Source organism: Vicugna pacos, unplaced genomic scaffold (genome assembly GCF_048564905.1).
Source record: "Vicugna pacos unplaced genomic scaffold, VicPac4 scaffold_16, whole genome shotgun sequence".
In the NCBI taxonomy this organism is placed as follows: domain Eukaryota; kingdom Metazoa; phylum Chordata; class Mammalia; order Artiodactyla; family Camelidae; genus Vicugna; species Vicugna pacos.
In genome coordinates, this window is record NW_027328737.1 from 3,648,107 (window position 1) to 3,662,577 (window position 14,471).

Genomic DNA, 14,471 nt, shown 5'->3' on the forward strand with positions numbered 1-14,471 from the left:
TGTCCGGCGAGCCGGCCCTCCGCCCGCGCCGCGGGGTGGGCAAGCGCCCCGCCGGGGTCTCGGGCTCCCAGCCCACTGCCCGGCCTCCCTGCCACATGCTATGCGTCATCCGGGGACGCCCCTCGCCGAGAGAGACCCTCAGTCACAAGTCACCCGCCCTCCCCACCCTCCTCGCCGTGCCCTGCAACCCCGCCACCGAACCGCCCTCCCGATCCCCGTGCAGTACCCCCCGCCCCTCGCCGGGAAGAACAGCAGTGACTCCAGCAGCCGTGGCGGCTCTTTGAGCCCAAGGGGCGAGCGAGGCAGCCATTGGCGGAGTCCGCTGCCTCCAGCTGTCAATCCCGCGGCCCGGCCCCGCCCCACCGGCGGAGCGTGGCAAGACGCAGGGCGCGGGGACAGTCGGGATGGCTCCAAGATGGCCGCGCGCTTGGGGTCCGCACCGGCTGGCGGCCCCGAGCTCCGTTCACTGCCACCGCTGCTGACCGGAGCACCCGGTCGGCCCGGCGACTCCGGGGGCTGTCCCCACGTGGCAGGAGGCAGCCATGGCGACCCTGGAAAAGCTGGCGAAGGCCTTCGAGGCCCTCAAGTCCTTCCAGCAGCCGCCGCCACCGCCGCCTCAGCCCCCTCAGCCGTCACCGCAGCCGCCGCCGCCTCGGCCCCCTCAGCCGGCACCGCAGCCGCCGCCGCTTCGGCCCCCTCAGCCGGCACCGCAGCCGGCGATCCCCCAGCCCCCTCAGCCGGTACCGCCGCCGCTGCCGCCTCAGCCCCCTCAGCCGCACCGCAGCCGCCGCCGCTTCAGCCACTTCAGCCGGAACAGCCGCCTCAGCCGGTACCGCCGCCGATGCCGCCTCAGCCCCTTCAGCCGGCACCGCAGCCTCAACAGCCACCGCCGCCCGCCCAGCCCCCTCAGCCGGCACCGCAGCCGCCGCCGCCTCGGCCCCTTCAGCCGGCACCGCAGCCTCAACCGCCACCGCCGCCCGCCCAGCCCCCTCAGCCGGCACAGCACCCGCCGCCGCCTCAGCCCCCTCAGCCGCCACTGCCGCCTCAACCGCCACCGCCGCCCGCCCAGCTGTGGGTCAGGAGCTGCTGCACAGACGGTGAGTCCCTGCGGGCCCCTCCCCAACCCTGCGCGGGTCTCCGTCCCTCCCTCGGCCTCCCACGAAGGCCCCGAAGCGGTCCGGGCCCCACGCCTCTGCTTTCCCGGCTGCGAAACTCGGGAAGGAACGGGGCTGTGTGGTGATCCGAGGCCCCGCGTCCCTTTCGGCTTCCTCTGGGCCACTCCCCACCCCTCTCCTCGTCCGGGCCAGGTGTAACATTTTGTCTTCCCTTTTCAACTGACGGCTTAAAACAGTGTTTCAGATAACTGTCAAAACACTGTGCATGCAAAATACTAGGTCAACTTAAGGGAAGGAGTAGGAGAGAAGGGGGAAAGGAGCGAAGTTCACCAGTCACTTCTGTGGGGGTGTGTTAGGTGGTCACAGTGGTGAACGTGTAACTGCTACATGGCCCCGTGCGCTTACCATCATAGTCGTTACTGTTACTAACCCCGGACAGCCCTGGTATTAAGGAGGCATGACCACAGAACATGTGCTCATTGAGCTTAATTTTACACAAACAGTAAGATTTCCACGGAATCAAGACAGGCAGTAAACGCCAGCTGCAGAGGACAGCTTGTGCAGGGCTGGGAAACAGCATGGCATGATCAGAACTTTAGTTTGACTGGCTTGAAATGTAGAGGGAAAGGGAAACTTCACACTGATGAATCAGAGAGGAGATAGCTGTTTCTTATTAAACTAAAATGGTTGAATGAGCCTTGTTGGTTAATGATTTGCCTTAGCAATTTGAATTTGGATTCTGCAAGTATTTTATAAGTTCTGTAAGAAGCTTGTTTTAAAATTTCAGAACTCTTAAGGTATTAGAAGTTCAGTTTTATTTTATAAGAATTTTTAAAAGTGTTTATTTAACTCAATTAGAACAGAGTTTCTTTAACATAGGAGACTTTATTATCTCATGTATTAATACCCTCTAGAGGTACACAATGAAAAATGTGATTTATAAACAGATACATACAGACACAAGGAAAACAGAGCATGTAGCTTCAGTAACAGTTTAAGAGAAAAGTCGGAAACAGAAATTTTCCCTGGTCAAAATATCAAAAAAAGCACCTGGGGCTTATATCCCTTAATTGATTTGAGCTCTAAATGGACAAATACACTTTTTTTAAAAAAAAAAATTGCTAAGAACAAGATTCTTTTTCATGTTGAGTAATAATTTTGGAGTTTAAATAAATACCAACAATAGAGCTATGAGGGAGGAAAAATATAAAATACTGATTTTTTTTATTTGATTTCACCGTAAGGTGCATTCTTAAATACATAGGAGACAACTGTCATGATTTACGCAACTCGCTTGCAAATAGTTCAACAGTATTAACAATGATTGAGTTTAGGTGGTGGGCATATGGGAATTTATCATCCTATTAAACAGTTTTCTGTACTTCTGAGACTTATAATAAAACATTGGAAGGAACCTGTTAGACATAATGCTCTATGTGAAGTAATTTGTTCCCTTTGTGAAATTCTAGGAAGGTTAAAATGCATGTTCATAACATCAAGAAAGTCACAAGCATTTACGATGTAATCAGAACTACCTGAGGATCTGTGAAACTTGGTGAGTTGGTGAATTTTTTAAAATGTCTTAAAACATTTTGTTTTTACAAAGATTACAGGAGTAAGAGAAGGTAAATCTTATTCAACTCTTAATATTTTTTTCCTGGTTGATGTGATATAATTAAATGTGAGGAAAAAAAGGTAAATTCTAAAAGGAGACACTACCTTGATGGTTTTCTATGGAGGAAACTCAAGCAGGAGGAAGTTTAATTTAAAAACATAAATTACTGCTCTTTATAATACATTCTAAGTTGTCATTCTTTTGAATGCCTTCCTTTCCAGACAGGTGTGTTATTCTGGGAGATCATCAGGACTTCTGCGTATTTGGAGGTATTGACCTAACCAGTGGAACTGCTGATTTATAAGAAGTTGTCCAGAATTTTGGAAAACTGATTAGTAGAGGTAAATAATGTTTCCATTGCAAGTGATGACAGAAATTGACTTCAGTGAATTTTCCTTTGTTTTTAGGCAGCTGTACCTAACCATGTATGTTAACAATGATTACAGGCTGGAGACCGAGAAGAACTGCCACTTTTGCCAGCTGGGCTGCAGAAAAATTTGGACTTCTGGGTTCCACAAATGGGTTGAGGTAACTAAGACAGTAAACTTATCTTCTTGGTCAACATGTATCTCAGGGTAATCACAGATGTTTTCCGTTACCTGATACTGTTTTAATTTTTATAAAAACAAGAAAATTTAAGAAATAGAGTTTGTTTTTGCTTTTACATCAGTTTGGCAAAACAGAACAACCTCTTAATTACTAAGCACAAACCAATTTTTTCATTATTTTTAAAATATTTTAGTTTCTATTTATATTTGTTTTGTGATAAGTAAAATCTGTAAGCTCAGAAAATAGTCAAACGTAGGAAGCTGCTTCTGACAAGTGAATTAGCTTATTGAAAATCTGATATAGATCCTTGGCATTAATTTTTAAGTTTTTACAGTTTCCTTGGATTTCTTCTATCCAGGAAAACAACATGCTCTTTTAAGATGACTATACTCTGATTATAGTCTCTCCTTTATGGATTCCACACTAAATTGTAACCATAGGTATATTTTACCATTTACAAAAGTGCCTGATTGGGAAGTATAGTAAAATGATTTTGTAAATTGAATTACTCTAAAATTTCAAGGATTTATTTTTAATTCAATTATGATTAATTTTCATTTGTCACTGGCTCTTAATGCTTTAAAGTGTCTCTCATAGACCCCCTTCTTTCATCTTCTTCCCTTAGGCTCTCTGTCCAGTAACTCTAAGTTCTTACATGTTCAAGGTAGGCTTGTGTATTTTTTTAAAGGCAGGTGCACCAAAAAGCACTTTCCTGTGACTATCCTCTGTTTTGTTCATCATTTATGAGTCCAAATTTTATAGAATTGATTTAAAGAATGTCATATCTTTCTTATTATTGTGTCTGGTTTTTAAAATGCTTTCCTTCTGACTCATTTCTGCATACTTTAAAATAATAATATGTATCAAATAAGTATGGGAATAAAATCACAGTTACTTGTATCACATTTGATTCCCTTTATATGGCAAAGTCTTATTATGTTGGTGTTATGAACATGCATTTCATAATACACTTATTTAGATGAATCAGATCTTATTCATTAAGGTCATTTACTTTTAGAAATATGTAATTTCTTGTGAATACATGTATATAGAAATACATGTGTCTTTCTATAATTTAAGCAGCTTAAAATACAAATAAAATAAATCCAAGATACAAGATAATGTGCCTTGCATTAATTTAAATTCATGTGAGTTAAAAGACAATTTGAATATTGTTTTCCATTTTCTACTAGCTTCTTGATCATATTCAGCAGCACATTTACCTTTACATATAGTTAAGGAATCTTTTTTATTTCTACTGTAGCTCTGTCATAATGGAAACTCTGCAGCAGAATCAGCTGTCATCTATCCCGTGTGGCTAAGTGCAGAGGTGAGAATTCTGATTTGTGGGATGACCACTCACAGCTTTAAATGTTTTTACTGTAACTGCTTTTATAAGGTAGCAAGCTAGAGAGAGAGAGAGAAACAGAGAAGAAAAGAGTTCTCTCTGCATATTCCCATGTGTGTGATGGCATTAGTCTTCTTCTGCTGTATTTTTCTAGAATGTGTGTACGTGTGTGCATGTATGTGTGAGAAATGTCTTGCCTTTGTCCTAATAGCCACTTTTCTCTCCCTCTAGTTTTTTCTCTATCCTCCCCTCCTATATTTTTCTTTTTCATCAATATCTTCTCTTTCAAAAAATTCTTGATAAATCAAATTTCCAACTTCCTCACTTTTAATATGGTAAAGTTACTTGGATCCCCAACATCAAGGGATCTCATACTTTAATGTCTGTAAGGATTGCCAGGGACAACTTTTAAAAATACAGATTTCCAGGCCTTACTTTGAGCAGTCCTCTTCCAGTAGATCCAGGGTGATGCTGAGCATATCTGAGCCTTCCCCCTTCATATTATGGTGCAGGGGATCAGGGGCAGTTTTCCTCTGGGTCTCCCTGCTGTTGCTATGAACAGTGGCTACAGCATCACTAATATTTTTCTTTCTTGTTTTAATTGCATTAATATTATCAACCAGTTAATAGCATTTTCTTAAAATTATGGTCAAAAGCATAGGTGTTTGATTTATAATGGTATCTGCAAACCACTCTTTTACTGAATTAATTTGTTTGTTTTGCTTGTATTTCCACAATTGTAAACGCTGTGAGTTAAGTGACTGCTTTGCTTCAACTGCAGGAGAATGTGAAAACACTCCAGGAGAGAGAGGTTGCATGTATCAATGCAGACTCATACACAGAAGGTAAATTTTATTTCAGATTGTGATTAAATAGTATACCGGTATTTAAGTCTATCAACTCCAACTCATAAACTAGGATTATCCTCTTTCTATGAGATGCCTCAATAACACCTCCATTTCTCCATTTTACCAGAGAGAACATTTTTATGATTCAAATGAATCAATATGATTCATAACTAAGCTATTGATCCTGATTTCTTTAGTATATTTACCATTTGCCTATCTTGGATTGCTACTTAAAACTTTAATACTTTTGACATTCTTCCTGTGGAGCTATTTTTAAAAGTTGGGGTGAAATATTTCATACAGAAATAGTTCCTGTATGTATTGGAACAACTCTGAAATAAGCACCCACTACAGACTTCCTTTTGACCCTGACATGTGGCACGTGCATCTGTAGGCTTTCATCGTAATATGGTTATTTCTAGGTAAGTGTGACAGGACACATGTTAGTTACTGACATGCTGTAGTCTAAAGTCTTGATATTGAATGAATGAGTAAAAACATGAACATTATGGCCTTACCACTTCCTTTGCCAAAGACCCCTAGGTACTGCTGCCGTAATGAGCAATGACCCTTACTGTTACTGCAGGAGCTGCCGCCTTAGCAGCAGAGTCCGCCTCTGCAGTCTCCTATCCTGAGTGTGTGCTGCAGCCTCTCTGGCTCCTGAAGAGTCTTTCCACCTTGTGTTTTAGTTTTAGCCAGACTGTCTGCTTGTCTGTCTATTTATCTCCCTACCTATCTATCTATTCTAAAATTTTATTTATTTCTTTTTACTGAAGTACATTTGATTTGTACTATTAGTTTCAGGTGTACAGCAAAGTTACTCAGTTATATACATATACATATACATATACATATACATATACATATACATATACATATACATATACATTGTTTTCAGATTCTTTCCCATTATAGGTTATTATAAGATACTGAATATAATTCCCTGTGCTATACAGTAGGTCCTTGTTGGTTATCTGTTTCATATATAATAGTGTATATCTGTTAATCCTGAACTCCTAACATATCTCTTCCCTTCCCCCTTTCCCCTTGGGTAACCATAGATTCTTTTCTATGTCGTGAGTCTATTTCTGGTTTGTAAATAAGTTCATTTGTATCATTTTTTGTTTGTTTACATTCCACATATAAGTGATAGAATTTGATATTTGCCTTTCTCTGTCTGACATACTTCACTGAATATGATAATCTGTAGGGTCCACCCTATTTTTAATTCTCCAGGAATGATGCCTTCAATTTGAAATCTGGTATATATTGTTTATAATTAGAAAATAAAGTTAGAATTAAATACAGGTTTGAAGTCCATTTGGAGGTATTAAAATTCTCTCTTATTTATTTTGCAGGCAATTATACTCTCAGAGTTGACTGTACACCCCTTCTTTTCCAGTTGGTATATAAACTGACAAAAGAGGTATGTAAATAGATCTGTCATAATGTTTTCTGATGAGTAGATAAATCAATAACTTTTGTTTTCTAAATTACTAATATTTAAACTGGTGACAGACATAGCTGATTTGTATAAACAACAAATCAGAATGAGCTTTAATACAGTACTTATGTGACATAACTATGAGAACAGTAGTGCTAGTCTCTGTTCTAATAATAATTCCTAATAATTGTATACATTTGTTAAAATGTGAAGGGTCTGTTGTTTCATGGGGAAGAGTCTCTTTGATATAACAGAAAGAATACTGAGCTGGGTTGGGGAAGCCTTGGCTGTGAAGATTGCCTTGGCTATTCATTCATTCATTCATTCAGGAAGTATTTATTGTGTGGTTACTATGTATCAGGTCCTATGAAAGGAACTCTAGCAGCAACAGTGATAAAAGGACAAGGTTACTGAATCCAAATACTTTGTAATCTAGAGAGGCCACAGACCTGTAAATGAGGACTCATACTTCACTTGAATATTGGATACTATATACAGTGGAGGACAGTTGCAGAAGAGAGAAGTAAAAATCCTGGGGTAGCTGGTGAGGTTGGAAAGCATTAGAAGGTGTTTAGAGAAGGATTAGTGGTTAGGCTGTAAAATGGAAGGATGTGAAATTGGGGAGAATGTTTCTCCTCAGAGGACACAGGACCTAATAAAGATGTGGATGTGTGAAAGAACATTTCCTGACCTCTGGATAATGCAATATAACCTAAATGTAAGGTGTTGGTGAAAAAGCTGGTAAGAAACGGGGCCTGACACATAGGCCTAAATGTTCATAAATCTGGTGATGGTGAAATTAAAGAATCTTTAACAAGTTTGTACGTTATCATTTTTATTCATTAGAAAAATTACTCTGTATCAGTGCAGTGAATAGGTTAAGCTGTAGTAAGTCTAAAAGCAAAATGGAAATAATTCCACATACTTATTTAGCACACAGGAATTTATAAATACTAGTTATTGATGTAAAAAGTACTCTGAAAATGCTACTGCACTCTGAATCTCTAAAAATTATGTGATCTACTCATTGAGTATATGTGTGCTTCATTTAAATAACCCCCATTATAGAATTTAACTGTAGAAATGTTTCTTTCAAGTAGGTATCACTTAGATGACAGTGGGAAGTAGATGACACATCTCTGTGGTCCTGTTTCCAAATCGCCCTTCATCTTGCCCTGTCCTTTTCACTGTTAGTGTCTTTAACATCTCATCCTCCCAAGTGAGCATCCTCCCATGCCCATCACAACTCCCACCATACTGGGAAGCTTAGGTCCTTGATCCTTTTATTGAAATGTCCCATAAAAACATCTAAAAGCACGCTGAAAAGACAGCCCTTGTTGGGGAATCCTTCTCAGGAGATACATTTACTCTCTGTCCTACAGAGGAGGCTCCTGCCTTTATAGGAGGTGTAGTAAGAATTTTAGGGCCAAGAAGGAGAAGCTTAGGTCTATCCCCTTTGTACATTTATTTAATAAGTATTAAATGTGTAAGTGGTTACCATAGTGACAGGATAAATCAAACATAGTTTCTGCTATTAGTGTGTTACCTGTGTAGCCAGGAGAGACTATGATCAAGAATTTTCAAATCCAAGATAGAGATTAAAATCACCAAAGGGTATACAGATAAAAGTGTGGGAAGCAAAAAATAAGTATCTTAGTTTATTATTTTACATGTTGGAATTAAACAGCCTGCTTAATGGGAAATTGCATTTTTTTTCCCATTCTAAAGCCTCTTTTACATTAATTTGAATTTAATTTTCATGCCACTTTAGATACAATATATTTGTCTTTCAGAGTTTTTGTTTTAGGTAGTTTTTTAACAGTTTAACTGGGAAATTAAAATGTATATTTAGAAGTTACATTATCAGGATGAACTAATTAATTGTCCAGAAGAGAAGAGTGAGATTTTATAATCTTGTTTGATTTGATTGTCAGTGGAAGAATCAGACATCATTCATCTGGAGAAATGCTATTGGTTGCTGAGGGCTCAATCCCAAACTGGATGATTTGATTTAGAGACATTTGGCCCATTGGCTTCACCACCAATTCGTCCATCTCTGAGTGAAGGTGGGAATCCTTCTATTTTCTACAAATGTTCTTTGCTAAACACGTGAGCCTTGTTCAACCTTTGGAGCCTTGTGTAAGTCAGTTTACCTTTCTGCACTTGAATATTCTCATATATAAAATCAGCTTGACCAAGACAATCATTATGAAAGTGTGCTCCAGTGTGGTGCCTCAGCATCTGGTGCAGGGTCAGGGTGGTGGACACTGAATAGGCAAAGCTCTAGCTTCCACACATGACCCCACCTCTTCCTCAGCTGAGGAGTGTCTATTGTATTTCTTTTATATAGGAGAAGGTTCCACTGCTGTATCCTTCCCCCACCCTTAAAAAATTAAGAAACCACTGGACTAGACCATCTCTAAGGTCCCCACTTAGCTCTAAACTTTTCACTACTATATATATATATATATATATATATATATATATATTTTTTTTTTTACATGAGGTTTACAAGGAGCAGTTGTGGGTGATAATCACAAAAACTGTATTTGAAATCTGAAAGCTTGGGTTCTTCTGATTCAGACCTTTTTAAAAAAATTTCTTACTTTTAGCAAGTCATTTAACTACTTCTTAACTTCAATTTTCTGCTCTTGGAGGGCACAAAATGAGATTCTTGAAATAGACAGTCTGTAATCTTCAGGTTTCTAGTGTGTTTTAGAAATATTTGTTAGGGGAGCTAGAACAGACAGGGCTTCCACTTCAGCAGTGCAGTTATGTTTTTACCTTTTTATAATTAGAGATTGAGAAATCATTTCATTTGAAAACAAAATGATTCCATTTATTTTTTATGAAAAGTTTAAAAACCACAGGATTAGATTATAAATTTTCCTTTATTTCTGAAATTTAATATATTTAGTTATACAGATTAAGTGGTACAATGAAGACTGCAGTACAGAATTTCTGTCTCTTATAATATATTGTGTTTGTTTTCTTTGCTTCATGAAGGAGCTGTATGAAGCTCGTTAATAACAACACAGTATATCTTTGATAGAGTTCAACTTTTCTTCTTTTTTCGTTTTTCTTCTTAGTCTTTCCAAATTAGGATAATTGTGGTCTCTGACTTTTTTCCAGTTAAATTTTTAAAATACATTTTTATTTTTTACATTCTACAATCACTTTTGACTTTTGGAATTAATATAAGATAGAGACAGGTATGCAGACAAAACCAAACACTTAATGCTAGGAAGTTAAATTTTGGTTATAATTATGCCCGGGGGGGGGGAACTTCCTAAGACAGTGAAAACTACTGATAACTTTTAAAAACTAAATCAGTTTATGCGAGTCATGCCTCCTTTCATAAGCATGTCATTATTAACAGGAAGTTTGTTGGCTGTGATTTATTCTGTGTTCCTATTTTACAGGTTTATTTAATGCTTTTGGTGAAAATCATGACAGCCACATAGATTTTAAGGAGATATCTTGTGGGCTATCAGCTTGTTGCAGAGGACCTCTGGCTGAAAGACAGAAATGTAAGTGTGTTAAACATCACAAAATTTGGAAGCTATACAGAGGAAAAAATTAGCATCCATTCATGTAAAAAATCATGTGATTAAGGCTTGAATTTTCATCCCTTTGGCAAATAGCAATCTCTTGCTGAGGTTTTACTGAGGTCAGTGTAAAGGTTCAATCATCTATTCTTTTTTACTGTGGAGTAATTTAAGATCTTTGTTATTAATGATGGTTGATTTTCCAGATAAATATACAATTCATGATAAATGAACTACATCAGTCATGATGTGTTTGAAAATGTTAAGCATATAGAAAATATTTTCTGGTAGTCTATATAGAAAATTTGTCTTGCTTAACTTGAATTCCAACTTATTTTCTACCACTGTGTATATTGATATTTTATTAGCAAAATTAAATTTATGATACAACAATTTTATTAAATACTAAATTTATCTTTTAAACCTAGCTAAAATATTATGGCATAATTTATAATATATTACATTCATAAATCTTAACCATATTTGTTTAGGAAAATGCAGCACTTTACATTTAATTGGAACCTAATTCTTATATATTCACTAGCGTCATTATCTCTGCATCTTTCTAAAATACAGCTTCACAAATTCTGCATATTTTGGGTATGACACTTAATAGTTCAATATTCTTTAGTAATGTTATACTGTGATGCACTCAGTGAATTTAATAGCATAATTATTACATGGGTGTGTGAAGTAGATAATTATTTAATCTTAAGAATTTAGATTTCTTTTATCTTCCCTGATAGTATACCATTACTCTAACCTGGCTTTGTGATAGATTATTTGTTCACATTAAAGTTCTGGTATTAAAGAGGCTGAAGTCTTTGTTTCTCAATTGAGGTTAATTGTTGTCTTAAATTTTTTTTTAATTTATTTTTTTGCCAGTGGACTAGTGGAAGTTAACCAACTAGACTAACTAGCAATTTTGCTGATATTGTTGTTAATTAGCAAAGTGCTGATACTTTGGGTTTTTAGCTTGTTGTATATAAACTTCATTGAAGATTTGAAATTGTTCTTAGGCAAAAATAATGGGCGCACATTAATTACATTGGAGAGGCAAAATCTTTATACAGTCATGTCTCATTATCTGCTGAGGATTGGTTCTGAGACCCCCTCAGATACCAAATCCATGGATGCTCATGTCCTTATGTAAAATGGCATAGTATTTGCATATAACCTATGCACATCCTCCTGTATACTTTAAATCATCTCTAGGTTACTTGTAATACCTAATACAATGTAATTATTTGTAAATACAATGTAAATGATATGTGAATAGTTGTCAATGCATAGCAAATTCAAGTTTTGCTTTTGAGAACTTTCTGGGAAAATTTATATATATATATATATTTTGATCTATTGTTTATACCTGTGAATGCAGAACCAATGGATACAGGGGGCTGACTGTAGCAGCTTTTTGTTGATTCTTAATGTAGATGGAATATTTTCTGCATTGTAAGAATCAACTCTGAAGTGATCAGTTATAAATATTAGAAATTAATTTAAAAGCTTGAATTACCTTCTCAAAATCTGAGATATTGTATAGTAACTTGGCCCTTCTTTTTCAGTTTGCAAGAAATTTAACTTTAGATTTAGGTGAAGGATAGAGTTCTCTAAACTGGCTAATGATATAAGGAGAGAGACTTGTGAAGTGTACAGGAATTCCTACAAGTTCAAAGGACTTTAATGACACAATCTCCTCCAAATAAGAACTTAATCTAGAATGTAGTTGTTTGAGGAACTAAGTAATTTCATTAGGGCAGCTTGTAATAAAATGTATTATACTTCAGAATATAAAAGTAATTTTCCTCCATAAGAGTTTCTTTTCTTTAGTTTGCTTCAAGGTATTTGATGTTGATGGTGATGGAGTTCTCTCTAGGCTTGAACTGAGAGACACGTGGTTGCACAGAGGTCTGGAAGGACAACTGCACCGATGATACCCTGGTAAAGTCTGATTGTATACATCTTGCATGTAAACTTCCAACAGGAACATAGAGTGAAGAATTTTTTAAAAGAGGTTGAGAAAAATATTTCTTACTACTTCTAGGTTCTATATTATGCTACTCAAAATATTCATAGCCAAAGATGCAAAATTGGGAAGAGAATTTGCCTTAGAAAATTTAGTAAACTGTATGTATTATGTAAAAATAAAAAATGAAACCACTGGAAAATTGTCATAAATTTTTAAGGCAAACAAGCAATCTATTTCTGGAATTAAAAAAAAAAAATACTTGACCGAAAATATTTTATACTTCAGCTACTGGCTAATAAAAATGATACCTTCTCTTTCCTAACTACTGATTTGGGTTTCTGGTTTTAAAGGAATTACTTGTGGATCTATCCAACATTGTAGAAGACATATAGAATGCACATGACACCACAAAGGTGAATCTAGCAGAGACTAATTTATTCTTTTCTAAAAATACATTATATTCTGAATTGGTATACATACCTTACATATACATACTTGAATCTCTTCTACATCATCCCTGCTAAATGCTTATTTGGACCTGTGGTTACAATAACTCCAAGTTGTCCCTAAGGAAAGCCCATTTGACCTTTAAAAAACTCCATTAAGTGTTATTTACATAAAAACATATTTTATAAGCTAGGCATTTTGTAAAAATTAAGTAGAGACAGCCCTTGCCATCTGTAGTTTATAATCTTTACTTCTCCCAGTTTAATACATTATGGTAAGACAGAACTTATATTGAGCAAAAGAAGCCACAGAATAAAAGAACACATTGTACAATTTAATCTATATGAAGTTCTAGAAGAGAGACAGAACTAATGTTAATAAGTGTTACAATAGTGATTTTGGAGATGGGTGATTTAACTGGGAAGGACCATAGGATATCTGGGATGTTGGAAATTATTTTTTATCTCAATCTGGGTGATGTATATAGTTTTAAAAATTTTTTTTTCAATAATATTGGTGAGGGTCTGTCCTAAGTTCTTTAATAGCAGGCAGAATAAGTGTATAATAGCAGAAACAAGCATGTACTTTACAAAGAATAAGGCCTTGATTTTTTTTAGTTTCACAGCATTTATTAAAGATATTATAATAGGTTTGCCTTAATGTCTATGTATCCCTGTGAAACTGAAGATAATCCATATATGTGAGACACATATGAGTTAATTTGACCCTTTCTATTCAAATGTTGACGTGTACCAAGTTGCAGATGGTAGGATGTAGACCATAGTGGTCTTACACAGGCTTAGAAAAATAAGTAACATTTTTTTCAATCACAAATCCAGAAGAAATCATCATAGTCTTATTAACTGACACTCAATAGAAATAAATAATAGAAATGAATTTTTCAGCGCTTGATCTTTGTTTGGCAATTCAGATAACCGTCTTCATTTACTTTTCTGCCCAAAACTAAGGTAGCCATTTCTATTTGATATACATGAAAACGGAAAAACAGGAAAGTTTCTATTAGGAAATACCTTATGTAGAGATACAATTTCCATCGCCTTTCTTCTGGGTGTTTGATAAGTATGGAGGTTATCATTCCTGTCTATTTTTATATAAGACCGAGTTTCTTCTTATGGCTGTACTTTTGAACATTAAAAAAAAAAGATCATTTAGCTTCTCCATCTCCGTGTAACCATAATAATGTAATGGTAAAAATTTAGAATAGAATTTGGACCTTTCAACCAAACATATTACCCATATTCACTGGTGACTAGATGGTGACAATATTACCCATTATTTTGTACCGTTACATTGGTGTTAATATACTTCAATGGAAGTTGCATCATGAAAGCCAATAATTACCATCACAGTGCTTTAAAATCTTTTCTTGTAATAAATGGTAATATATATTGAATGAATACATGAATATCATTAATAGTAAATATTATTATATATCTTTAAATAATAAATCATTAGATAATAAAAATATAATTAAGTAATAAATGCTAAGAACATTATTATTCATCTAGGCTTGTTAAGGTGATTGTTCAAAACATGAAGTAAGAAGCATTTGGTTATATTTTTG

General features: G+C 36.9%; 1 protein-coding gene across 3 annotated transcripts in view; it reads left to right on the top strand.

Annotated features, from left to right (window-relative positions):
- Positions 1 to 411: 411 nt before the first annotated feature.
- LOC140692719 (uncharacterized) overlaps positions 412 to 14,471 on the top strand; it is a 55,347-nt gene continuing 41,287 nt past the window's right edge. For 2 of the 3 annotated variants that reach the window (XM_072957033.1, XM_072957032.1), the window contains exons 1-11: positions 412 to 1,097; positions 2,585 to 2,670; positions 2,952 to 3,071; positions 3,177 to 3,258; positions 3,905 to 3,943; positions 4,544 to 4,609; positions 5,409 to 5,472; positions 6,834 to 6,901; positions 8,854 to 8,985; positions 10,342 to 10,449; positions 12,301 to 12,411. In XM_072957033.1, coding sequence (XP_072813134.1) covers positions 416 to 1,097; positions 2,585 to 2,640 — 738 coding nt within the window. In that variant the 5' untranslated portion in view covers positions 412 to 415 and the 3' untranslated portion in view covers positions 2,641 to 2,670; positions 2,952 to 3,071; positions 3,177 to 3,258; ... (5 more) ...; positions 10,342 to 10,449; positions 12,301 to 12,411. The remainder of the gene's footprint in view (positions 1,098 to 2,584; positions 2,671 to 2,951; positions 3,072 to 3,176; positions 3,259 to 3,904; positions 3,944 to 4,543; positions 4,610 to 5,408; positions 5,473 to 6,833; positions 6,902 to 8,853; positions 8,986 to 10,341; positions 10,450 to 12,300; positions 12,412 to 14,471) is intronic. The other variant, XM_072957034.1, reaches the window with a different exon arrangement.